This window comes from Anguilla anguilla, chromosome 12 (genome assembly GCF_013347855.1).
Source record: "Anguilla anguilla isolate fAngAng1 chromosome 12, fAngAng1.pri, whole genome shotgun sequence".
Classification (NCBI taxonomy): domain Eukaryota; kingdom Metazoa; phylum Chordata; class Actinopteri; order Anguilliformes; family Anguillidae; genus Anguilla; species Anguilla anguilla.
The window spans coordinates 15,234,216-15,259,491 of NC_049212.1; the positions used below are offsets into that span (position 1 = coordinate 15,234,216).

A 25,276-nucleotide genomic window follows, 5' to 3' on the forward strand; every position below is an offset into this window, starting at 1 on the left:
AAATTACTATAGCACCATAAATTTTGATGTATAGTACTTTAAGTTAGGACCATCCCTTTCAACTGTTTTTTTAAACTTCAGACAAGTTGACATTAAGACATGAGAACATTTCTGTCATTTAAACTGGGGAAAACCTTTACAATGCAAAACTTTGACTGAAACTGATGCAAATTCAAAAGCAATATTCTTTATGTGCGACATCAATGTATTACAATTTACACTTTGTAAAATATATTTGAAAACAGTAACAATTGAGGATTTACGAGTTTGAAATTTGAACAAAAAAGAAACTATGAAGAATATATTAAAAAGAGTGAGAGGCATAAATTAAATATTATGTTGCAAAATGTATGCAAAGATTATTAAAGAAGAAAAGCATAGTTTGTCAGATCTTATCTAGAAAGATGAGTGCAAGTTTTTGTGGTAGCAGAGCATTATGACAGCTGATTTAACTAATTAACTAATCATGGTCTTCAATCAAAACCTTGATAAGTAGAATTTAGTGCCTTAGTGCTGGGCTAAAACAAAAACCAGCACTTACACCAGTCCTTTTCAGATACGACTGGAGACCCCAGGGCTAAAGGTTTGTTGAAATGTAACTGGCTCAAGATACAAAACGTACTGCTAAGTTATTGTTTCTATACTGCCGTAGAAAAAAAAAGCAAAAATAAGAAAGGGGAAAAGTGCATTAACAATAGAGTTTTTTGGTTCAGTAATAAGAAACTTCTTGATGTTTCCACACAGCTGTGGAAAGTGTTTATCAAAATAACTAATAATAATCAATAATTAATCATTTGATTTAGTATAACCAATATAAAGACAACGACAGGAAATAATTGTGTTTGCAAATATAGACGGCAATGCATTTTTTGAAGTTAATCCTTGATTAATTGAAAGGGCAGTGGATAATGCACATTTTAAAAAATACAGATTGTTATTTATTGTGCCAAAAAATATTAGTGCTGTTAAATGTTACTGTCTAATTGTAGTTTGAAGTTGTTTTCTGTTGTCTTTGGGTGTGGTCTAATGGTACATTTCTTGTTCATTCATAGAACATTTTGTTCTTTGTTGAGACGGGAAGAACAAGGAGTATAGACCAAAACTATTTAAAGATAAATTTAAAATTCTAGGGAGTATATAGAGTTATATTGTATGAAGTATATACAGTTCTGTTTTTACATTGAGTTACTGTGAGCTTGACAAGACTATGATCCTTCGGGTGTGGACACAGAGTTAAATTTACTGTAGGCAAAGTGACAAGCCTAGGCAAGCTGAATTGCCAGTTCTTGTCATGAAACTCGTACGCTTGTTATTTTCATGTGATCATATGATCACCTTAAGGATGGAAAACACAGGTTCCCTGTGTCTCATACTTCTCTGTATTTAAAGAATATATATATATATATATATATATATATATATGTTGTGCATGATTGACAAATTCAGCATTGAGTAGTTCGTAGTTGTTAAGATTGACTATTGAAATATTCAACTAACCCCCCTTGCGCACACGCACACACACACACACTCACACACATTCTTCTATAATCTTTGTTCAAAGGAAGATATTAACATTTCTTTAAGTATATGTCAACTATTAACATAATTTGTTTACTTCAACTTGTTTTCTTACTCATGTAAATTGCACGAATTGAAACCGTCTTCAGTTCCGCATGAGTACGATCACTGTAAATTACTAACAAAATATGGGCTTACAGTATGCTAAGAAATGGAATCTGGAAATGAGTAACGCAAATGAGACCATCTGAATTGGCGACATACCAAATAGCTCTCCAGCAATTTGACAGGGTGCATCAAAGCCGCCGGTGAAATAAAAAATTCTGGTTTTGCAAAGAGAATAAGAGATATTTACCTTTTCAGCTTTTCATTACTTAGCTTGCAAGCTAACTTGCTGACACAGCTCTCCAAAAGCCAGGCTTCTGAGGCAGCCACACAGCCTGAAAGCCATGCTTGATGACCATACTTCTGCGGTTCCTTTGATATTCCCCCTTTCCCATTCATTTCTCAAATACGGGTGTTCCAATGCTAAAAAAAAAAGGCCATTGATAGAATTTTAGGCTTTGATTTTTCTTCAGTTAATGGGACATTGTTGTCACCCCCATTTACATCTCGGATACAGAGAAGATACAGATGCAATGCAGCCATAATGAATAACTGAATGACAACTTGGGGCGACATAGCTGAGGAGGTAAGAGCGGTTGTCTGGTAGTCAGAGGGTTGCCGGTTCGAGCCCCCCCGGGCATGTCGAAGTGTCCCTGAGCAAGACACCTAACCCCTAATTGCTCTGGTGTATGAGATGCATCAATTGTAAAGTGCTATATAAATGCCGTCCATTTACCATATACAACTTTGATGAATACTGGGTTAAGCAGCTTATGATATCTGGATATGTCAGATCTTCCTCTCAGGGTTTCTAATGTCTCTTACGTAGTTCAGTGCACCACTGGAATATTCTGATTATTGATCATTATTTTCTTAACATCTGCTTTTACTTAGACTTAACTCTCTTCTAAGACATTTAATACCACAATAAACAAACAAATAATGCAACATTATTTCCACTGTTGCAAACAAAACTCAGCTGAAGGGATCATACTCCCTTCAAATTTACAAGCCTGTGGAAATTTCTAAATTAAAAGCCACACAATGCTCTACAGGAGAGCTTGGACAATGGAGAAGTGGTTTATCAGTCACTGATGACTACTACTAACCCAAGTCTTCCACGCTGCATGGCCCTTGTTATAGCACATGCAATATCTTAATGAAAATTACACATTGCTATAGATATTTCTGGAGAAAAACTGTTCTATTCAATCTTTGTCATCTTTTAAAATGCATGTTTCAGCTCAATAAAAAGAGCCTCAAATGCAACGTACCTTTCCTGAAAAGGGTTTCACAGTTTTTTACAACTGTTGTGACATTTGAGAAGTTGAAACATACTGTGTAACAATAGTTTTCCCAAATAGTCCTTTATTTGATTTACATTTTAATGTAGCATAATAAAGAAACATCAAGTCGCCAATACAAGTACATTTACTGTCAAACAATTCCCAGATAATTCATTTCCCTTTGTTGGAATGCATCACACAAAGTATTAATATGGTAAAGTAACTACTTTTAAGTGCAGTTAACAAATATAAGCTTTTATCTTGTCTGAGACAAAAAATACACATCTTATGTTCATCATCCATTAGTAATGTTTATCACCTTAAAATACAGCAACTTTTAAAAAATGTAATTACTGAATATATATCATGTAAATATGTATGTGTCCAACATGCAAGAACACCATATTACTGAGCATTTTTAACAATAAAACAAAGAAACCAGTATCAGAATCAAATGTTTTACATTTTCCATGTGCTGAGAAGTCAATTCCAGTAATACGCACGTCTGCATCTATAGATGTATGTATGTAAAACCAACACCAGATAGTATAAAGTATATAAACACATCAGCAAACTATTTGCATTATTTATTGCACATCCATTCAAATATTGCAATAACACAAAGGCACATACCTATATTGTGAATTCAACACCCGTACCTGCACTCAAACACATAGACCATTAATTTTCTTCGACTCTAGTATTTACAGAACAACATGCTACATTATTGTAGCAAACTTTGGAAGTTTCATAGAAACCAGCTTATGTGGAACCACTGTCTGAAAGCAGGTCAGTTAGACACAGAGGACATTCCTCTGTGTTTGACCTAGCATAGAACTCTGGTTGTTTTACACAAAGTCTCAACCAGCCCTCTAAAAGAAATGTTTTTGTTTTTTTGTTTGTTTTTTTAAATGTATTATTTATGGATTGGAATATCTCTTTTAGTAGCTGGTGATTTGAGTAAGCTTTAACTTGCAAAAGGCCCTCTGTCCCTGGGTATACATTTAAAATTCCAGGAAGGGACACAATTCCGTAACATTTACTGTCGGTTAACAGGACTGCCTTTTCCAGCAGACACACTTTTGACATCACGAAGCCTGGAGATGGTGAACCACTTGGAGACCAGCCTCTTGGGGGCCAACCACTCAGACCATGTAGCTCACCTGCATAAGAGACCGCTTTTAGTCCAGCATTACACAAATCTTCAGGTAAATCGACACGTCCGTACCGAAGAAAGTCAGGAGACTGAACGGTTAGACTGCCTTACCTCTCTGCGGCTCGCTCAGACGAGCGCTTTGCTCTGTGGGACGCTCGCCACTTCTTCCAAATATGAGCTGCACCCATGGCGAAATACATCCCACATCATCTGAGATTCGTAGCTCTGTCAGAAAGGACAAAAAAAAGCACCCATTTGGTTACGAGGGTTGAACACACAGGCACTCTCCTTCCTTGATTACAGCGTAAAGGGGTGACCACGCTCAGGAAGAGGAGCCGTGAAAAGCAAATAGTCTCTGGAAGGACTGACCTTTACTTAGCTCTCTAAGATTATTTTGTTGAAACCCAGCTAACATGTTTATCACGACAAAGCAGAGATAAACGTTATCCACGAGGCTAAGTACGCTGTGTAATTTTTAATAACCCCTTTTTGTGGAAGTTGAAGCTTCAATGAGATCCGCCTGCAGAAAGATGGCAGCTTCTGTCTACATGTTTCCCGATATGGACTGTAGAAGCCTGCCTCACCCTGCTTTTTTCGTTTCTTTTATGATAGATGGTCCATACACGTCCACGCACATGCACACACACTTCTAAGGGGTCTTACTGGAGGGCCATAACTGGAGGGCCATAACTACTCTATATCATTCAGAAAAGGGAGTTCAGTTCAGCACTGCATTCCTTTCATTTCAGTTCACATATTTTGGTTGCTTATAAAGGACACTTGCATTTATCAGCAAGACGTGAATGACCTAAATTCATTTTTAAAAGATTTGCATTTTCAAAGTGGGTGCGCTTGCGTGACTTCATGATGTGCCGGTTTTAGAATTTTCACATGGAAGAGTCTGAATGCCCATGTTCTCCACACTACTAAAAACTGACATTTTACCACGAAGGGCTCAAATAAAGGAATATTAATTGAGGATTTGTTGTCTGATACAGGGGCTTTTGTGGGTTTGTGATCTAAAGCAAGGACATAAACTTCAAGGAACTCCAAAGCAGCTTGTACCGCAAAATGAAGTTTCCACAAGCAGTACATATGAATGCATTCATTTCATAGTGCTTATGCACATTACAAGCAAAATACCAGTTTTTATATCATGTTGGTACTTCTTTCCTTGAGGGCAAAAGTCTCAGGTAGTCTGTGCCATAGGAAAGATTTGAAACCAAAAAATATTAAACATGACTTAAAAAATAATTTTAAAATAATCGGGTAATATACTCATTGACAACGTCTGCAGACAAAACCTTTCTATACAAGCTGTTTGAGAGTAACCAGAAGTGAATTTTCTTGCTTTAAACCACAAGCCCATAAAACCCATTGTTAAGCAGATTATCAAAAACTTCTGTAAGTAGGTAAAATATCCGTTATCGGACACAAAAACTGTATAGAACAATCAAAAAATTGCCAAAATGTTCCAAAATGTATAGGTTGTTTTTAATCCTTTACTATACACATTTTTTGATAGAATTTTTCCCCTTTTTTCTTTAACTTTTCTATCATTCCCCTACTCTAAGAGCACCTTTGAATGTTTTCAACTATGTGAAACCAGCATTTATGAAGTGGCAGAGTGGTCGCACTAACTCTGGTTCTACGTTACGGAAGCTGAACATTCACCATGTCATTTCTTTGCTTGAACAAGCCTACCCGGATGAATCATAGCAATGCATTTTTTCCACGGTAGTTAAAATGTCAGCATAGTCTTAAAGGCAGTAATCGTGTCTAAAACTGACTGAAAGTGCATTCTGTTATCTTTAATGACACCTAAATGCTTTAGCTTCAGGTATTCTTCTCCAAATCCATAACTTCATCAGTCCTAAATCCTAAATCTACACATGCACGTACAGGAAGGCTCTGGAATTGCGCCTCCAGTTATGCACTCCTTCTCCTGAATAAAAAACTTGAAATTGGCCTCAAACACAAATTGAACTTTACAAAGGCATTAAAATTCCTTGACCTAATCCTTTAACCCCTTATGTATTGCCCCCCTTTTTTAGCACAAGCCTAAAAATAACAGACCCTTCTGACTACAGGCTTAATCCTGGTCTCTTATGAAACATATCCCTTGGGAGTTTTCTAAGAGTCAGAATTACTCTAAATTTTACTGAAACAAAGTAACAGAAGCTCAAACACAGTGTAAGTTTTTTTTCTCAACTAAAAGATGTTTTTCTGAGTGAATGCAGATGCTTGAGGCTTTGCCTGGTGGGCTTAGAAACACATTGCATATACAGGCACAACGCTGGACAAATCCTGATTCAAATTGTAATACCATGACAATACCACCAAAAATGATTTTGCAAAAAAATCTGCATTGTTTCTTTCTGAGCTATGTCTAGGCAGGTTTCCAAAAAGCCATTTGGAGACTCCAAAAGGATACTTGGTAACCAAATGTGCTGGTGGAAGAACCAGTGGCTTGCTTTCTCTCTGCCTGTGACCCTCTCCCTCCCTGCCGCTTTTCTTTCTCCCCCTACCCTCCATCTCCCCCTGGTTCCTCTTGCCTTGCCACCTCTAGCAGCAGCAGGTCTGGAAGATTGTAGATAAATACATTAGCTAGTTTACTGATCCATTGATTGAGGTCCTCTGATTGAAGTTTACGTGAAATACCCCACCCCCATCAACATGGGCACTGGGCGTGCTCGTCACCTGTGCGTGTGACGATTGTCCAGTCAGCAGCAGGCAGTCCAGTGTGTCCAGCAGCTGCTCCTTCCTCAGTGTGTGGAAGTGGACCTCACTGGGGCTGCTGTTCATCTCCAGCTCCTGCACCGTCACCTTCAGGGCCAGCGTGGCACACTGCAGCGCGCTGAAGCCTGTTCCAGACGCGTCAAAAGGCTCTGAGAAACGTACGCTTTCTGTCCTTTCACAATGCATGCGCGTCCGCTGATTTATTCCACTGTACTCCATAAAGCTCACTAACTGCTGAGCGCATGTAATGAACAGCCAGTCCAATTTTATCACGTAAAAAAAAAAAATAAATAAATAAAAAACGGTATGGTCAAGTGCCAGATAACCTTTGCAAAGATAAAATGAAAATCAAGCATACCATTTATGTCTCTTGCCTCTACGTCAACATACATCCCAATGTTCATAAAGTTTTTCAGCACCTGCAATAAAGAAGGGATAACCTGAAGAAGGCTTTACATGCAATGATATTATAAAGTGACACTCTAGCCCCGAACTGTCATAGACAACCTGTTATCATATTTGTTACCAAAGTAAGGTTTTCTATCAAAAACTCACAAACATAGCAGTCTATTTACTTAAAATTTCTGTATTTGATCAGCTATGATTATGTATGTTGTGATCATGCAATAAATGTCTAGCATTGACACAATCCTCTGAGATGTGTTGAACTATGCAAACTTATCTAAGTGTTAGCTAAACAGTTTGTTAGCTTTGTGCTTGCCACAATGTTTTGTGATTTACACAGTCATTATCTGCCCCAGCTCGGCATCCAGACAGAAGATGAGTATATTGTCCATGTTTTGTTTCAAAATATTTTATTTTATTGTAGGGAAACCTTACTATGCAGTCATGGTCTAAAATGACTTGCTTTATGTCACATTGGTGACTGATTATTGACCGACAATAGCAACAACTAGCTTGTTATATCTAGCTAGATAGTTAAACTAACAAACCAGCTAACTAGTTGGCAATAAAATAATGCTGCATGCTTTACTGTACTGTATCTTCCTTCTCTTGGCGTAAAAAAGCTCAGTGTGTGGGGACAAATTTCAATGAAACCTAAAATAATTTGCAAACCAACTTCATGTTTCACTACTGTACAGTATGTAACGTTATGAGACAGCATCGTTTACATGTCGTATTAGTCAGCAAAATGAATATTTGTTTAAAATCATTCAAATACCACATCCGTAAAGAAAATGTAGCTTCCACCAACAGTTTCCGGTCTTAACTGCCATAACCTGTCCTGCAGGTTAGGATGGTGTCACATATGAATGGTCATATCCACTGCAATGAACAAAGTCACTAATTGATATTACTGCCATTTCTTATGAGGACTCCATCCATTAACAAACTTAAGATAAAAATGTTTCCTTAAGCAGGAAACCGTAAATGAGCTTTATGGAGCTACAGATTACAGGTAATTTTGTACAGTTTGTCGGCGTTTACCTCCACCACTCTCACATATCCATTTTCTGCGCTGAGGTGAAGGCACGTCTTGCCAAACCTGTCCCTCTCATTCACCCTGGCACCATGCAAGAGCAGGTCTGCCACCATCAAGTGCTGGTTCCTCTGAGCCGCAAGGTGGAGGGCAGTCTGGGGGAAGAAGGCGAGGAGACGCACCATATTAACACAAAGGGGACAACTGCGTCAAAGCATCCACAGCTTGGCTAACTTGGCCTTAACTCCAAACTAACCATCGATTAACATGACAGAAGCTGGTTACAGCTTCCAAAAGTACACCCTGACTCTGACATCACTCGCTGTTGGTGGCATATCTAAACGCATGCACGACCCAAATGAGATGGAAGCGTCTGCGGGTGCTGCACGGTGTCCAGCGGGACCGTACCTTGCCTTCGGCATCCCTGAGGTGGAGCTGGCCCATGGCAGCCATCCGTTTGGCAATGCTGTAAACCGTGGCCCTCTTGCCCTGGCTCACTGCTCTGTGCAGCAGGCTGTAGAGAGATGTTAGAGGTAAATCCCCTTTCCACTGATACAAAGGCTCACAAAGATGGAGGCAAACTGAGAGAGTTTGGAAAAACTTGCAGTGGAAGGAGAGGTCAATCAGAGGTACAAGTGGCACAGTAAAGCAGCATTTCTGTAAAAAAAAAAATCCTTTTTATGTTCTTCTGATGAACATGACTGAAAACCTGCAGCCCTCCATTCAATATTACTGTAAAACCATGATTTTTCCATCTCAAAGCTCAGCAACTAGATGTGAATGGATTACTGCTGTGTTTTGGATTAATGTCAGATAACTTTCAGTGGAAACATTCAGCTATAGCATTTTATCAATCAGGATCTTAATCGTAAAAACCACAGAAAAAGCCGTTTTATTCATTCTTGAGTTAAGTGAGGCATGTTTGTACGTGTGTGTTTGCACATGCGCCATGTTCGTGACGCACTCAGTCAACACTCAGTGGAAGGATATCGGAATCACCCCTGAGTAATACTTCCTTAGAATATAAACATTCTCAGACTACCCTCTTCCCCAACAGTATACATTTCCAAATAATATTTGCTTTGCTATGCTCTTTGCCTGGAAATCAAAACTTCCCTGGAACAGCATTAATATCGAATCACACGATATCTCAACCAGAGACAATTCAAGGCAGGGAAAACAGCTATATCTTCGTTGTATAATATATATTATTATACAACAAACCACCCAAAACATATCCAAAATCCCATAAAGCAAATTCATAAACAAGAACAATGGAGCAAAAAAAAATGCTTCAATTGTCTCCCCCAAATTAAAAAATCTTGAAATCTTCTCAAAATTGCAAATAACTTCTTACTTTATGAAGTTTCTAGCCATTGAATACTCTCTGTTTCCAATTTTTGTCTATATATATCAATGGCTGTGGAAGGATTATGCATTTTTTTGCCATGTCATGCTGTAATGTGATGTGACTGGACACATCCAATTCAGGCCCATTAATATTAATATAACTGATGTCACAAACAGATCTGATGGTCAAGTCTGACGGGGTCACTCACATCCTCCCACTGCTGTCTGAGGCGAGAAGCTGCTCATCAGAGACGGCACTCAGCAGACTGTTCTCCCTCTGTAGCTGAAACCAGAAGAAGGACATGCCGTTCCAGTACTGCCCCAGCTCCCCGAGCCCCTTCGCATGGCCCTCTTTCTCCGAGAGGGGCAGGGGGCTGCGGAAGTGGAGCTTGGGCGGGGACGGGGCCTCGTATTCAGGGCTGCAGGGGGAGTAGGGTGCCTGGGGATGGGGGCCGTTGAACCTCTCGTCTGCCTCGCTGCTGCGATACGCCCCGTGGCTGTTGGACGGGGTGGAGCTGTGGCTGTGTGGCAGGGCTTGGGGCGAGAAGGCGTAGCTCTCTGGGGAGCCGGTGGGGGACAGCTCGGAGGGGTAACCGTACTCCTGAGGTGGGGGTGTCGCGTGACCTTGGGTGGAACAGGGAACGTCGAGATACCAGGGGGTTCCCTGCCAGTCGGGACAGTACTGAGGTGAAGTGCTGTCCTCGCTTTGGGGCTGTTTGTGGAATTCGCTGGCTTTGAGATCCTCCTCAAGAACCTCCACGATGATTGCCAGGTCCTCCAGACTCGTTTGACGTTTATTCTGGAAGAAATTACGTTTGCTTTTATAATTTTTTTCATTTTCAGGACCTGAATCTATTTTAAAAAGGACTGCAGATGTTTCTTCTTAAAACCCTGCTTTAAAAAATATTGTTATTTCCTCATATTGTAATCAAGAATGAAGTAGAGGGAACTAATATTCTGAAAGAAATTCTGGTTTTCAGTTGAGTACTGTAGTTTAGTGGTAGGGTCGGCTGAACTGGGGGGCTTCTGCATGGCTCAGTCCGAAGCCTCCTGCTGCAACAGAAGGTCAGGCCTTTTGGCCTAGATATCCAAGTTCAGAGTTCAGGTGATTCCAGTAGAAAACCGGAAACCGCAAAATGTAATCAAATGGGTTCCACCACCAAGAAATTTGATGTTTATAAACATATCTTCTAATATTTTAATCCCCATTACAGTGGCCAATTGCAAATTAAAATGTAGCTATAATATTTTTAATTAAATACAATGTTTTAATTTAAAAAAATATATTGAGTCCAGGATAATTGAATATATTCTGCAATAATAAATACAATAAAGATGCATTTTGTTCTTTTTAAACTCACCAGCTTCTTTCTGCGATCTCCACTTGATGTTACTCGTTTTTTCTCTCCTGGAACAAATGTTTTATTCTTTACTTCACAAATGATCCCCTCATACAAAAATATAAATTTCTATACACAGAGATCTCCCCATATACAGTGACAAACGTCACAGAAGTCTTTTTGTGACAATGGAAGACTGTACTGCTATTGCCACCTTCAACGACACACTCCAATGATATCAAGACATTACATTATTGAAATTGTAAATTTGTATCGTTAAATAAATATATGTTAAATATATGGAAATATGCTAAATAATATACCACCATGTTCTGCTTTACTTTTAGCAGAACCAATTGAATAAACCAATGATATGCATTTAGCAAAAATGGCAATGTACCAGAAAATTCATTTGGAATTCCTCAAGATATTAAAATGATTACAATATTTTTTTCAGTACATGGTTATATATTTCAGTACATGCAGTGATCATGTTTACCTGTAGCCCTTGATGATTTTCCCTGAGCTCCCTTGAGGAAAAAAAAATAAATACAAAATCAATAAGGGTAACATGTTATGAGGTCAAGCCGGAGCATTAAGACTGAAGTAAAGATATACCTGTATTGGATTGGGATCCAGACCCTTGGCTATTCGTATTTTCCTGAGCATGTCTCTGACTGGCATTCTAACACGCACTCCCAGGTACCGTTTTTCAGATTGAGGATTTGAGAGTTTAGAACCTTTGAAAGTAACAATAAATAAACCAGTTATGTTTCCACAACCGCGTGGTATTCACAAATCAAACTTTTAAATGACAGTAAATGGGTAATACTATTTGTTCTTAGTTCCTTCAAAAAAAAAAAAAAAAAAAGCATCGAATAAAGCATGCTCTACGATGAAGCCTGCCCATTATGATGAACGCTTAATTGCACAAGCACTACTGTTTTGGCCAAGGTTGACATCTAAAGCACATTAAAGTCCAAATGTTTTTCTTGGTAATGAATAAAAAATGCACCTTTCTCTTTAAAAGTGTATTAATTAATTAAACGCAAACAAACAACAGTACAAATCTAGCAAAAAATATTTTAAATAAAATAAAGCAAGTTGGAGAATAATCCTGTTAAACTTGATTAAAATTCATAATTAAAATGAAGTGACGAGGGCTATGAGCAAAGGTTATTTAAACATTACTGGACTAACCAGTGGAAGCCTTTGGTGTTAGCTGCACGTTCCTTTTTGAGATGTCACCTTCTTCTAAACTCTTCGCCTGTGTGAACCCAGAAACAGGCGAATTTGGTTCATGTTGGGGGCTGGCCAGTTCTCCTGGCAACGGTGATCCACTACTGAAGTTAAATCCATCTTCGCTGCAGTTCCTGCTCCGGAACATTTTTTAATTCCAGACAACGGAACAACGAGCAACAATGATGAGCCACTTTAGTTCAGGGACCCCCCCACCCCGAGACGTCTTCGAAGCCAGGTACACGCAAATCCCTTTCTGTGTGCTGTCGAAGTGCATGCAGACGAGAAGGCGCGACTGTAATAAGCAATGCAAAGCAATGCGATTGTGATCTAAAATGAATTGGTAAACAGCCTGCTAGCAACGTACTGTGTAGACAAATTCATCCTGTTATCCTTAAGCCTGGCAAATGCAACTGTTAGCATTTGCAGGAAAATGCGAATTTATGTAGCCCATTGTCTGTGGGCGTGGATTGAAGGCTAAGTGGTGAAAAAAGAAAAAGTATACCTATCCTGTTTTTCACTTGTACTTGGCTCAGGCGTGGATGAACCCCCTGCCATCGCTTCATTATTAAAAATACACCACAAATTTTGTGAGACGTGTTAGATTTGCATAAAAGTTTCAATCTTTTCTTTCTTGAATTAAACTATAATTAAAAAGTGTTAATTGGTAGTATGGAACGATGTGCTTTGCTGTTTCACTTTCGGAGGATTTCGATTTGATGTAGTCTACATATTGAATGTGTGCATATTCGTTCATATTTAATAAACTACTCATTATAGATAGGCCTATTTGTATACACTATATCAATTCGATTCATATAAACATCACAATAATATTATCATTCCCATACGTGTTTGACAGTAACTAATGTTGCCTATTAGAAATATGTAGCAATAGTTTAGATTAGAATATAGTATTTTAATGGCTCATACCTGTTAAATAGAGAGGATTGTGCATATGGGTGTACATAGGGCAATAAGTTACACAACGTTACTTTCGTGCTCATGACACTATGATTGTATTTACGTCAGCATTCCTATGTTATTCCACACCTTGCTGGCTGAACATTTTCTCTCGTCTATAAGGCCTGATATTAGGAGCTGAGGAGAACTTGAAAAGGCAGTTAAGAGCTTTGGAACATATCCACACGACTGAATTTATTTATTTATTTATTTATTTATTTATTTATTTATTTATTTATTTGTTTGTTTATTTTAGTTTGAAAATGTATTCAGTATCTTTAAGAAAGCTGTATTCCAGAATTGCCGAACCATGTTTCACAACGTGAGAGAGTTTTCCCTATTTATAGCCATATAAGCCAAATAAACTCTCAAGAGTTCCTTGGACGTTTAAAAGAAAAAAGAAAGCTAACAGAAACGTTTAAATCACATAATACTCATTTTGTTATTTTACAAAGCGTTTTACAGCGGTTGTTATAAATACAGCCAACGGTTACTGAATACATCTATCTGATTAATACTAGATTAAACATGTTTGTTCAGACAAATAATTTATGTACTGCTGCTGTTCAATTTGAACACATTTGGTGAATAATAATAGTAGTCTTAATCATGACCATGTAGCCACTGCATGGTCTGGATTTTAAACCACACTGTACAGCCCATCCAGGCAAAATACATTTTTAATATATATATATCTATAGCGCCACCATGTGGTCAATTTGCATAATTTCAAACACTGCAACAACAACATCAACATCAATAATAAGAACAATACTAATAATTACTACTCTCTGGGTTTTTCAGTTCATGGTTCACAAAACTGCTTTACAGGCAATAAAAAAATTTGATATTAAATAAATAAATATGCACAGATAAACATTGACAGAACATTCATGTTGCCTTGCCTTCGCACAGTATTTAAAGGGTATACATTTAAAAATGCATGAAGCTGAGTTCATGTTGGGGGAAAAAACCCAAAATATGTTCAGGGAAGATCTGAACAAATTAAAATTTTATTAACCTTTTTTTGCCCCCACTTTGATTAAGAAAATTGTTTAATAAATTGTGATAACTAAAAGCCTTAAACCTCTTCACATTAATTTTTACCCACTTTCAAGTTCAGGCACCTCCAATGAGATTGTTCTCCTGGTTATGAGGCTTGTAGTTATTGTGTAAATTCCAGATACAAATGGAGTAAAATAACTCATGGAGAACATATTTATTTTACTGCCAGCCAGTTAAAAAGGTGCATGTAAATGATCTTGCCATGAGAGGGCTAGTTGACCTGGATATGCTCCCCCCACAGGTGGTAATGCACATGAAGTGGGATTAAAATGCAACTGTGCATTATAAGACTGAGTGCATTGTTTCCTTCAAATAATGAAAATGAAATTCTACTACAGCTAGCCTAGCTAGCTTGCTACGTGCAAGCAAAGGCACTTTTTAACTGAGATCTTCTCCTTAAAGCCTGTTCTCTGATTCGCTCAACTAGGTTCTGGTGTTCCTACCCATGAGACTCGTTTTTGTGAAGGGTAGGTAACTGGAGTGGTTTTTCACCCCAGACCAGGCAAATAAATCCAGCATCGCTCCCTTGAGATGATAGATGTCTGTCACCACCAACCAGTCTGTGCTCATTTTATTGAATGGTTAAAGGGATAGTTCACTTTCTGGAGTATTTAAATATAATATTAGTTGTAGTGTCTGTTTTTTTATTGGCCCGAACAATTTTCTGTGCGATGAAGGGTATTTTAGCTGCTACGGAAGTTGCACAAGTACACATTCGTAAATTAATAAATACACAACATTGAACTTACACATTGGCCACCCATCTTGTAAACCTACTGCTGATTTGCTGCCTCTCATTGACATTTTTATTTAACAACTTAACTTTCCCATGCTAGATCTGGTGCTAACAATTAGCGACCTCCGATCTGATAATTTGGTGCTGTCTGATCCAGGGGGAGTAGGAGTGATTTTGAACCTGAGGGGCACATGTAAGTGGTAGGGAGTTCCGGGGCCATGCTTCATCGGGTTGAAACTTTTTTAAAAAATAAAGCACTTAAATGTTTTTTTTTTATACATCCTCTGACAAGAAGTGACTTCATAATCGCCTCCATTCCTTTCAATGGGAGCTGCGTTTTTGTGTACACAAGGCATTATATCAGTATATCCATCAAATCCTCCATCGCTATACCCCTGGCCACCCTCTACGCTCTTCTGATTCTGACAAACTCACTGTCTCTTCTACCATTCACTACTCAATGGCTGTCCGGGCCTTTTGCTCTGTGGCCCCCAGGCTCTGGGCCCCTTTGCTGTAGAGATCAGGTATCAGGTCTGCTGACTCTCTACATACCTTCTAAGTGAAACTAAAAGCTCATTATTATTATTATTATTATTATTATTATTATTATTATTATAAATAAGGATTACAATAATAGTATTCGCTATACTTCTGGATTTCAAGAAGCAGTGAGTACTCAATCTTCGGTGGAAGGTGGGAAGTGTCTCTGCTGACACTAAATAAAGTGCCAGATTTGGCACATAGACTACTGCTTGCTGATTCCTGTTCTAGACTATGGCCAGAATAACAAGCCTAGGGGGGCTGAACAGTGAGATTGAATTTTTGAAGGAAATGTGGCCTGTAGGCTAGAATCAAACCAGGATGTGATCTTCAAAAACACATTTTAAATCTCACAGAAGGATGTGAAAATTATAAAAAAATTTTAAGCATATTTTTCAAATATTTTGTCTCTTAATGGCATATTTAGAACATCTGTATGATGTTGAATAAACTGATTCCTTTATACTGGAATAAAGAATGTTAAGATGCAGTTGCTCCATTGAAGCATTTCCCACTTAACTGCACTGCCTGGAGATAAAGAAATCCGTTTGGTTATAATTGTCGTAGTCTTCTCTGCATAAATTAAAAATGCAGAATCGTGTGGGAAAATTATGCTTTTTATACCATAGATGCATGAAGGATCCCCAGAATTTTTAAAATACTTAGAGTTGTTCCCCATTTCCTGTAAAATATTGTACCATTTATATTTGAGTGATGCAAATCTCATATTATCGTGTATTTCATATTAATCAAACACAGTGGAGAGGCCAGAGGATGCCTTCTCTGCATTTCAAGGATTGCTTCTTCATTATAGAGGGGAGAATAGTTTCATCCATATTGCTGTTGAACAGTCATATACGTAATTTCATAGCATGACAAACCAAAGAAATTCTGAACAAAAAGTGAAGGAACACAGGCCTGTTTTTGGCTCTAGCAATGGGAAGGCATGGTTTGCTAATGTCTGAGAACTGGGGTATGGTGAATTCTTTGAGAGGTGGATACAGCCTAATCGCTAGTGTGAGTATTTTTATTGTCCAGTAGGTGGCAGTATTGCCTAAAGGAATTAATCCCCAACCCCCCCCGCCCTTTTTCAGTGAAAATGTTAATATGTACCGTACATGTTATATCATGTCTGTGTTAACAATTTGTCACTTACATTTCAAAATTATTATTTATAATGGACAAATCCTCACAAATGTATTTTAGACTTATGTGTCTTTTACTTCCTTTGTGTAATAAAGGTATACAAAGAAACTTTAGGTTTAATATATCATTGTTCCTCTACTGGAAAATATCCCAAGCTGTACAAGCCCTTTTAAAGTGGAAGATAATCCTTGTTTGAAATAAGCATTTTGTTGTATCTTATCTGAAATAAAGTGGACCAGTAGGGTATTACTCTTTGATCTGGACTACCTGTCAGATGGTTCCAAATGTCTGTAGAATTCAGAAGAAGATGGATTCAGACAGTTAAACGGGTTTGGTCAGTACGAGGGAAAACTGAAAAGCTGTGTCTGTCAAACGTTTGAGAGAGAGAGAGAGAGATATGCAGTGTGACACGGTAGTGAGTCAGTGAGAATCACATTGATGGAATGTGTGTGTGAGCCAACAGTGGTGCGTTTTTGGGTCCGTTTTTTGGACGATTTTGAGGAAACTAAAGTGCTGCACAGGCTGGTCCCTGTGACTCAGACCTGTCCACACATGTTAAGAACAGCATGTTTACTGCTAAATAGCAGTTGTTCCCCATCTGCTTGTTTCTATTGCACTAATATGTACAAAGGGAACATAACACGTGTTCTCCTGTCTGTTACAAAATGTGTTCTTTTTCCATTGGGATGACTAATAATAAAGTAATGTTTGATTCATTGCATTATGCATTGCATGCTAATATTCCAAAACCAGATGATATATTTAGTGATTGTAGTGAGAATATCTGTTTGCAAGTGAAGTTAAACTTGCTATAGAACACAACAATTTAGAATTAAGTTAGGAATCGGAGGCCTGCTGTCAGATCAGATCAGTTAATTACTGTCCCAGCATGCACTGGCCTGATGTCGTTTTCATTTCGAATTACTTTCTATTTTCAAAAGCTTGTAAATTATAGCTACTAGCTTTGTAAAGCTCTGAAAATGTGTAGGCTTGGAGCATGCTGTTGTACATTTACTCATGGAAAGATACATATTTTTATTTGCAGCAAACACAACATATGGGCCATAACAGGTCTAATAAGAACAGAAAACAAAATATTGGCTCATCATTCGGCAGTCTTGGCAGCCAGACAAGTCTTGAATACAGAGTAGAAGGGTCGCTGATTCTACAAGGAGTCCCAGAAAACCATTCAGTGTATCTCAATATGTTAAATATGTATGCCTCCTATTTAGAGAATGATCACATCCCACTCTTTTACACATTGAATGCATGAATACATTAACCTGTCTTGGTTTAACATTTGTTTCTGTCTTCTAAAATATTGATGACCTTGGACTCAGTATTTATGACCAATCAGACACTGCTCCACTAGGGCCACGTGCAGTCATTATAGGGATGGACATGCTGCTTACAATGTTGAGTGTTAAGCCGCTTTTGCACCACATGGTACTGGCTCAACTCGACTCGACTCGACTCGACTCTACTCGCTTTTGGTACCAGGTACTTTGTTTTCCACTGCAGATAGTATGCCCGTCAATGTAGTTGGTCGTCATAGCGACGCCGCATGAAACTCCCGTGACGTCATCTTCAACGCGACACACACAGGAACAATGGAGGATATCGAAGGGATGGTGTTCTTGATTCTCGGTATGTGGCTGTTTGTCACAGCAAGGAGACAAATTTTGTTTCAGAAGAGGCTGAAGGCAGCAAGACAAAAGACTGCTGAAAAAACGGAGAGTTTGGGAAATCCTACATTAGAGCTCAGACGACGAGACGACTCTGGTTGCTCAAAGGCGACGCAAGAGGATAAGTGACGGTTCTATCTGACCTATCAGTGGTCTGCAGTGTTTTCACGTCACCTTTTGGTATCGCCTCAGCTCGCTTGAAACCTCAAAGGAGGTGATACAAAAAAAGTACCAGGTACCAGGTACTATCCACAACTTTTGCCCGATGGAAAACCAAAAAAGTAGAGTAGAGTCGAGTCGAGTTGAGCCAGTACCATGCGGTGGAAAAGCGGCTTTACAGTGATGAGGATGTTTGCCAAATTCATAAACTATTCAAAAACTATACATAAACTATACAAAAAAAAATAGTAATTATTACCGTGGAATCCTCAAAATGCTGGTTTTTGTATTAAATTCATACAGGCTAACCATTTACTCTTTCCTGTCTATCCAGAGTGAGAGTTGAAATGTGCTTCAAACTGTTGCCTGTAGGGGCTCAAATGGATTGCACATTAGTGCATGCACATTAAAAAAATGGCTGTTAAAGGTACACCAAGGCTGCATATTCTGCACTGAGACCTGCCAGTTTGCCACAATGAAAATCACTTTTATATTACCTTTTAAATTCAAATGAAGTAATATGAAGAAAGAAATTATGTTACATCCATATGCACCATTGTTCATTTTCTAAACAAATTTAGTTTACCAAATTTACTAGCAGGAATTTTCATTATGTTCTGGTGCTCATTAGAAACTGACTTCCAATGAAAACCTGTTGTTTAACCTAGATAAGGCGAAAAACCCCTGCCAAGATACAATAGATCTTGTTATTGTTCACCCACAAAAAGAGGAACTTTTTTTTTTCCTGTATTTTTTTTTCCCGCAACAAAATAAGTTGGCAACAAGCACCTTTGATTGTACCAAAAGGTTTTTTACATTAATCTATTTTATTGTGCTCATTTTAAAAAACAAAAATGTAAAGGAGATACTGCATTAACTAATAGCAGAAATATGCATATTTTTATGAATAAAAATGACTCATGGCATTGGTAAAATATTAATGACAGAGATCAAGAGGGCAAGTTTGTCACCTGAAGCTAATGAGCAATTAAAAGATAAAGGTTAGCTCAGGTCAGGTGAATGAGGTATTTTATGCAATTCCTGGCCTGAAAACATCAAGTTCCAAAAATGGTGGGAGTGGTGCTGGGGAGTAGGGCTGTGGGACATTAGCAGTGAAAGAGGTGGGGAATTACCTCGCATTGTGTAAGGGCGGACTGAGGCTGACATGTCTCAGCAGGTTGCCAGCTCAATGTAGGTTTCTGCGCGCGTGGTACGGCAGGCAGGAAAACTCCGCGCTGATACAGCAACTGATCCTTTTTCGGGCTCCTGAGATACGACCGTTGCCTCTCTCTGCACGTAACAGTCAGTGACGGCTCCAACATCTCTAGAATAGAAAACCAGCTCACTCGAATATACTTTTTTCTATATTTCTTGGCAGCATGTGTATTTATTTATTTGCATGCTGCCCATAACATAGAGTAAAAAAAAGAAGGTATATTTGAGGGTGCTGGTGTTCTATTCTGGATTGTGCATTTCTAAACCAGGTGATTTGAGCACTCTGCTTTTTAGTCAGCGACTCCAATAACTCTCCCACCCACGTGGAACACCTACTTAATCACTTCCTAATTAAAAAAAATATCGTTCACGGCTAAAGAATCCGACAAGAATTCCGGCAGAACTGTGCGCAGATGCATAATACTGTACAAATAGACCATCATTTAGGCTTTATCACCAGTAGGGGGAACCATAACACGTGTTTTAGACTGTGCCTCACTAACCAGAGTAGTACTTTAACTTCTCTTGTGTTTCTCAACAGGTGTCCACACGCCATTCAGGACTCAGAATTCTATCAGTTCATCATCTTAGCAAATGCAGTCTGCAATTAGTCTATTAATATATTATTAGTATATACAAATTAATAAAGAACATGTATTAATCAATTAATCTAATAGTACACTATGTGACCAAAAGTATCTGGACACTCCTTGGTCGGGGGCTGTTTTTTTGTGGTTTGGAGTCGGCCCCTTACTTCCAGTGAAGGCTAACCACTGGATGTAATGACATTGTGATTCTGTGCTTCCAACTTTGTAGCAACAATTTGGGGAAGGCCCTTTAGCATGTTTCAGCATGACAATATCCCAGGGCACACAGCAAGGTCCATATAGAAATGGTTTTGGTGAGGTTGGTGTGGAAGAACTTGACTGGCCTGCACATAGCCTCAACCTGAACCCCATCCAACACCTTTGGGGTCAATCGGATAGAGGTCCTCCACTAAAGAGGTGACCCCATGCTATGTATTGGCTCTTCAATCCAGCCAAAATAGGAGACAGCATTAACAAATCTACGATCTTCACCTGCCTGTCTTTCACTAGTAAATCAGGGGTGCACAGAAAAGGCTACTGTTCTTTTCATAGATTTCCTGCCAACTTCTGCTCGTAATTATTTAATTATCCCAATAATTTAGTCATCCTTACATTTTGAAAAAGTTATGAGCTACAGCTACAGAATGCACGAATATGCTTGAAGAAAAGGCGAAATTTGTGATTTTGTATTTACCAATGTGATATAGATGAGTCTGTATTTGACAAGGTAACACAGGTGGGTCTGTTTTTGGCAGAGTGATACAGATGAGTCTGTATTTGGCAAGGTGATGCAGGTGGATCTGTATTTGGCAGCGTGACACATGTGAGTCACTATTTGGCAGGGTGAAACAGGTGGGCCACTATTTGGCAAGGTGATGCAGGTGGATCACTATTTGGCGGGGTGATACAAGTGGATCACTATTTAGCAGGGTGATACAAGTGGGTCACTATTTGGCAGGGTGATACAGGTGGGTCACTATTTGGCAGGGTGATACAGGTGGGTCACTATTTGACAGGGTGATACAAGTGGGCCACTATTTGGCAGGGTGATACAGGTGGGTCAGTATTTTTGCAGGGTAATTCAGATGAGGTATTCTTCAAATGACTGTGCAGTAAAACACAGAGAAAAGTATACATACATCTCATAATTTCAGAGCTGAGGTAGAAAGTCCAGGGGTCAGAAAGTCAAAGTTCTGCCATGCTTTTCTGCCAAGCATTAACTCAGCCGGCTGGAGAATTGAGAATTGTGGTAAGAAGCAAATCCAGGTAACTGGATCAAAATACTGGATTTGGAGTTTCTACCTCTGTTTAAAAGTGTATATGTAAATACCAGATTTTCTAATTTTCCTTTTTTTTCTCCTCTCTCTCCCCTGCCACCAGTGACTGTTCTCCCTCAGGGAGGGACCAGAGACACACAACAGTGCATGACCAGTAATCTGCACTAATAAAATGTGCCTTTTCTTGTTTACCTGAGCATTCTGCCTGAATTATGCTATAAGAGGGGGACACAAGGTGGAAATCTTTTGTGTGTTTTGTGTGCGTACCCCGGTCTGGCTTTCTGTGCTGTGTAAATTTTAGATTAGTGGACTAGGCACTGCCCAGACAATTCATTGAAAGCACCAAAGTACATGCGAGGGAATGAAAGATTCGTAAACAGAGGGTCTTTTGAAAAGGTTCAAACAAAAGATTTTACTCTTTTTTTTAAAGAATATGAACATTTACTCTGTGCTTGTATTTTATGCGCAACGTCCGCCGTTTCACGACTTTCAACTGAATTATTTACATGATGATACAAAGTGGTTTTCTCCACATGCAAATATAGGCAGCAATTGAGACCAAATTTTTTAGTTAGCTACTGTAGTACACACTGAAATGCATTGTTTTGTTTATTATAACAGTTCAAGGTAAGAGGAATGGCTTACTTATTTCAGTGATTGCCAAATTAGCCATCACAAGAGAACTGAGAGTATAAGGTTTTCAGATGAGTTCTGGGTCTCCTTCTGTTCTTGTCCTTCATAAATATTATATATATATACAGTATATATACACTCACCGGCCACTTCATTAGGTACTTGCTAGTACCGGGTGTGGTCTTCTGCTGCTGTAGTCCATCTGCTTCAAGGTTTAATGTGTTGTGCGTTCAGAGATGCTCTTCTGCATACCTCATTGTAACGAGTGGTTATTTGAGTTACTGTTGCCTTTCTATCAGCTCGAACCAGTCTGGCCATTCACCTCTGACCTCTGCCATCAACAAGGCATTTTCGCTCAGAGAACTGCCGCACACTGGATATTTTCTCTTTTTCGGACCATTCTCCGTAAACCCTAGAGATGGTTGTGCTTGAAAATCTTAGCAGTTTCTGAAATACTCAAACCAGTCCGTCTGGCACCAACAACCATGCCATGTTCAAAGTCACTTAAATCACCTTTCTTCCCCATTCTGATGCTTGGTTTGAACTTCAGCAGATTGTCTTGGCCATGTCTACATGCCTAAATGCATTGAGTTGCTGCCACGCGATTGGCTGATTAGATATTTGCGTTAATGAGCAGTTGAACAGGTGTACCTAATGAAGTGGCCGGTGAGTTATGTTGGTTGAAAAACCAACATAAAGTATCTTAGTGAGGTGTTGGGCCACTACCAGAACAGCTTCAATGCACCTTGGCATAGATTCTACAATTCTCTGGAACTCTGGAGGGGTGATTGAAACAGCATTTTCCCAAAAGATGTTCCCTCATTTTGTGTTTTGATGGTGGTGGTGGAGAGTGCTGTCTAACATGCCGGTCCAAAATCTCCCATAGGTGTTCAATTGGGTTGATATCTGGTGACTGCAAAGGTCATAGCATATGATTCACATCATTATCACACTCATCAAACCATTCATTCAAAGGTGATCACTCAGAATAACTTTGCATTGATTTTCAGTGACCCTTCCCTCTGAAAGGACAAGTGGACCCTAGCCATGCCAAGAAAATGCCCCCCACAGCATAACAGAGCCACCAGACCTCCTCGCTGTTGGGATCAAGCATTCAGGCCTGTACCATTTTCTTGATGTACACCACACATGCACTCACCCACTTGTCTAGAATATGGCAAAGGATGACTCATCTGACCATATCACTTTTTTGTTTGCACCTCTGAACTCTTAAAAGTGCATTTGTCTTTGTAATGAGAGGTTTATGCACTGCAACCCTACGATAATATCCCTCTCTATGTAGTTGTTGACGGACTGTTCTTGCTGATACAGTCAGATCACATCCTGCACTGGCATTCTGTCACCTGTTTTTCCTGCGACATATCACAGTAATGCACGAGCATCACGGTCATGTAATGTATGCTTTTGATCACTATTTCTGATATCTTTCTTATAGATCTCTCATAGATTTGCAGATGACACTTTAGTCACTGTTTCTATTGAAACACTAGCCTGTTCAGTCTTTGTGATTGAAGCTCCTGCCACCTGTGCCCCGATGATGAACCCTCTTTCATAGATCTTTTCTTCTTACCATCTTTATCCAAAAGTCAACTGGGCCTGCTCAGAATTTGTATACATGCTACAGAGTATGATAGGATGTTAATTGTTTAATTGCATCATGCAGTACACCTGTATGGAAGTGTCTGCTTTCATTATGTTTCTCCACTCATTTATATATACAGTATATGTTTGTATGTGTGTGTGTGTGTGTGTGTGTGTGTGTGTCTGTATACATTTATTTGTTTTTTTAATTATCTTTTTATGGATGCATTTTATGTGTACACTAATGGGAATAGGGTGATCAATATGTCCATATGTAAAATATGTTTTGAAAAATCCCAAAGATTTCCAACCTGAAGTTGAATGACTATGTTCTTTAAAGTTGCTGCCATAGTTTGAATTTCTGTAGTTATATCAGATTGATACAAATAGACTTGTAATTTGATTAGATTTTTCTTTTTTTTTATTTGTTGGCCCTGGTACACCTATGCTCTCTGTTTTTATTTTTTTAAATATCATATTACCATATAAGTGATCATATGACATTTCAGAAAAACACGTTTTTCTGGTATTCGTCTGAACTATGAGTACATAGTACAAGTGAATTCTAGGAGGTGTGTGAGCATGACTTCTCATTTGATAGACAAATAAAAACCCAGGTGTGATCTCCCCTTCCTGTGGGACTGAGCAGGGGAATTCCGCCTCCTGCTTCTTATGAATTTCTGCCAGTATCAACAGTGTGCCCTTTTCTCCCAGTGGGAAATGCCACCTGATCTACCTCACTGTGTTCCAGGGAAAAGTAAATATTTAACTGTATTTTTTACTGGACTGTACTTCACTTGATTCTTTCAAATTTAAACCATTTTTTGAGTTTATCGTGTACGTATTGGATTTTCTATGCTTTCTATCCCTCTTTTTGTTTGGAAAGCCAAATTGTATTTTTGTTTTTAGATCTCAGAATCTCCTCTACCCTTCTAAGCCTAAATTGAAAAAAGTATTGAAAAATTGTTTCTCTATTATTACACTGTAGTTTGCAAGTTGGGCTTGCACAGATATTGTTCCGAGGACACACTTCTTGAGGTCATCCCAGCCAGCCCTAAATTTCAAAGTGTGGTACTTTATCCCTAAATTACACAGTGTAGTATTTATCCCTAAATTACACAGTGTGGTACTCTCACCCCTAATTTACACAGTGTGATACTTAGCCCTAAATTACGCAGTGTGGTACTTAGCCCTAAATTACATAGTGTGGTAATCTCAGCCCTAAATTACACAGTGTGGTACTTTCTGCCCTAAATTACACAGTGTGGTACTTTCTGCCCTAAATTACACAGGGTGGTACTCATCCCTAAATTACAGTGTGGTACTCACAGCCCTAAGTTACACGGTGTGGTACTCAGCCCAAAGTTACACAGTGTAGTACTCACAGCCTGGTTGGTACAAGCTATGCAATTTGCTGAATATTTCAATCCCATGTACAATCCTGTGGCCTTACATTTACCTTTCAGTTTTGTTTGATTTCAACCACAAATAAAA

The 25,276-nt window shown here is 38.8% G+C and overlaps 1 protein-coding gene across 1 annotated transcript; it reads right to left on the reverse strand.

Moving 5' to 3' along the window:
* Positions 1–2,982: 2,982 nt before the first annotated feature.
* On the reverse strand, positions 2,983–12,576 carry zgc:113279 (uncharacterized protein LOC553749 homolog). Its single transcript, XM_035384547.1, has 11 exons — positions 12,136–12,576; positions 11,554–11,675; positions 11,435–11,465; positions 10,957–11,003; positions 9,805–10,394; positions 8,654–8,759; positions 8,254–8,400; positions 7,163–7,223; positions 6,766–6,929; positions 4,177–4,290; positions 2,983–4,072 (listed from the first exon to the last, which is right to left on the reverse strand). The coding sequence occupies exons 1-10, from the start codon at positions 12,320–12,322 to the stop codon at positions 4,192–4,194; spliced, it is 1,554 nt and encodes a 517-aa protein (XP_035240438.1). The 5' UTR covers positions 12,323–12,576; the 3' UTR covers positions 2,983–4,072; positions 4,177–4,191.
* Between the last annotated feature and the right edge of the window lie 12,700 nt (positions 12,577–25,276).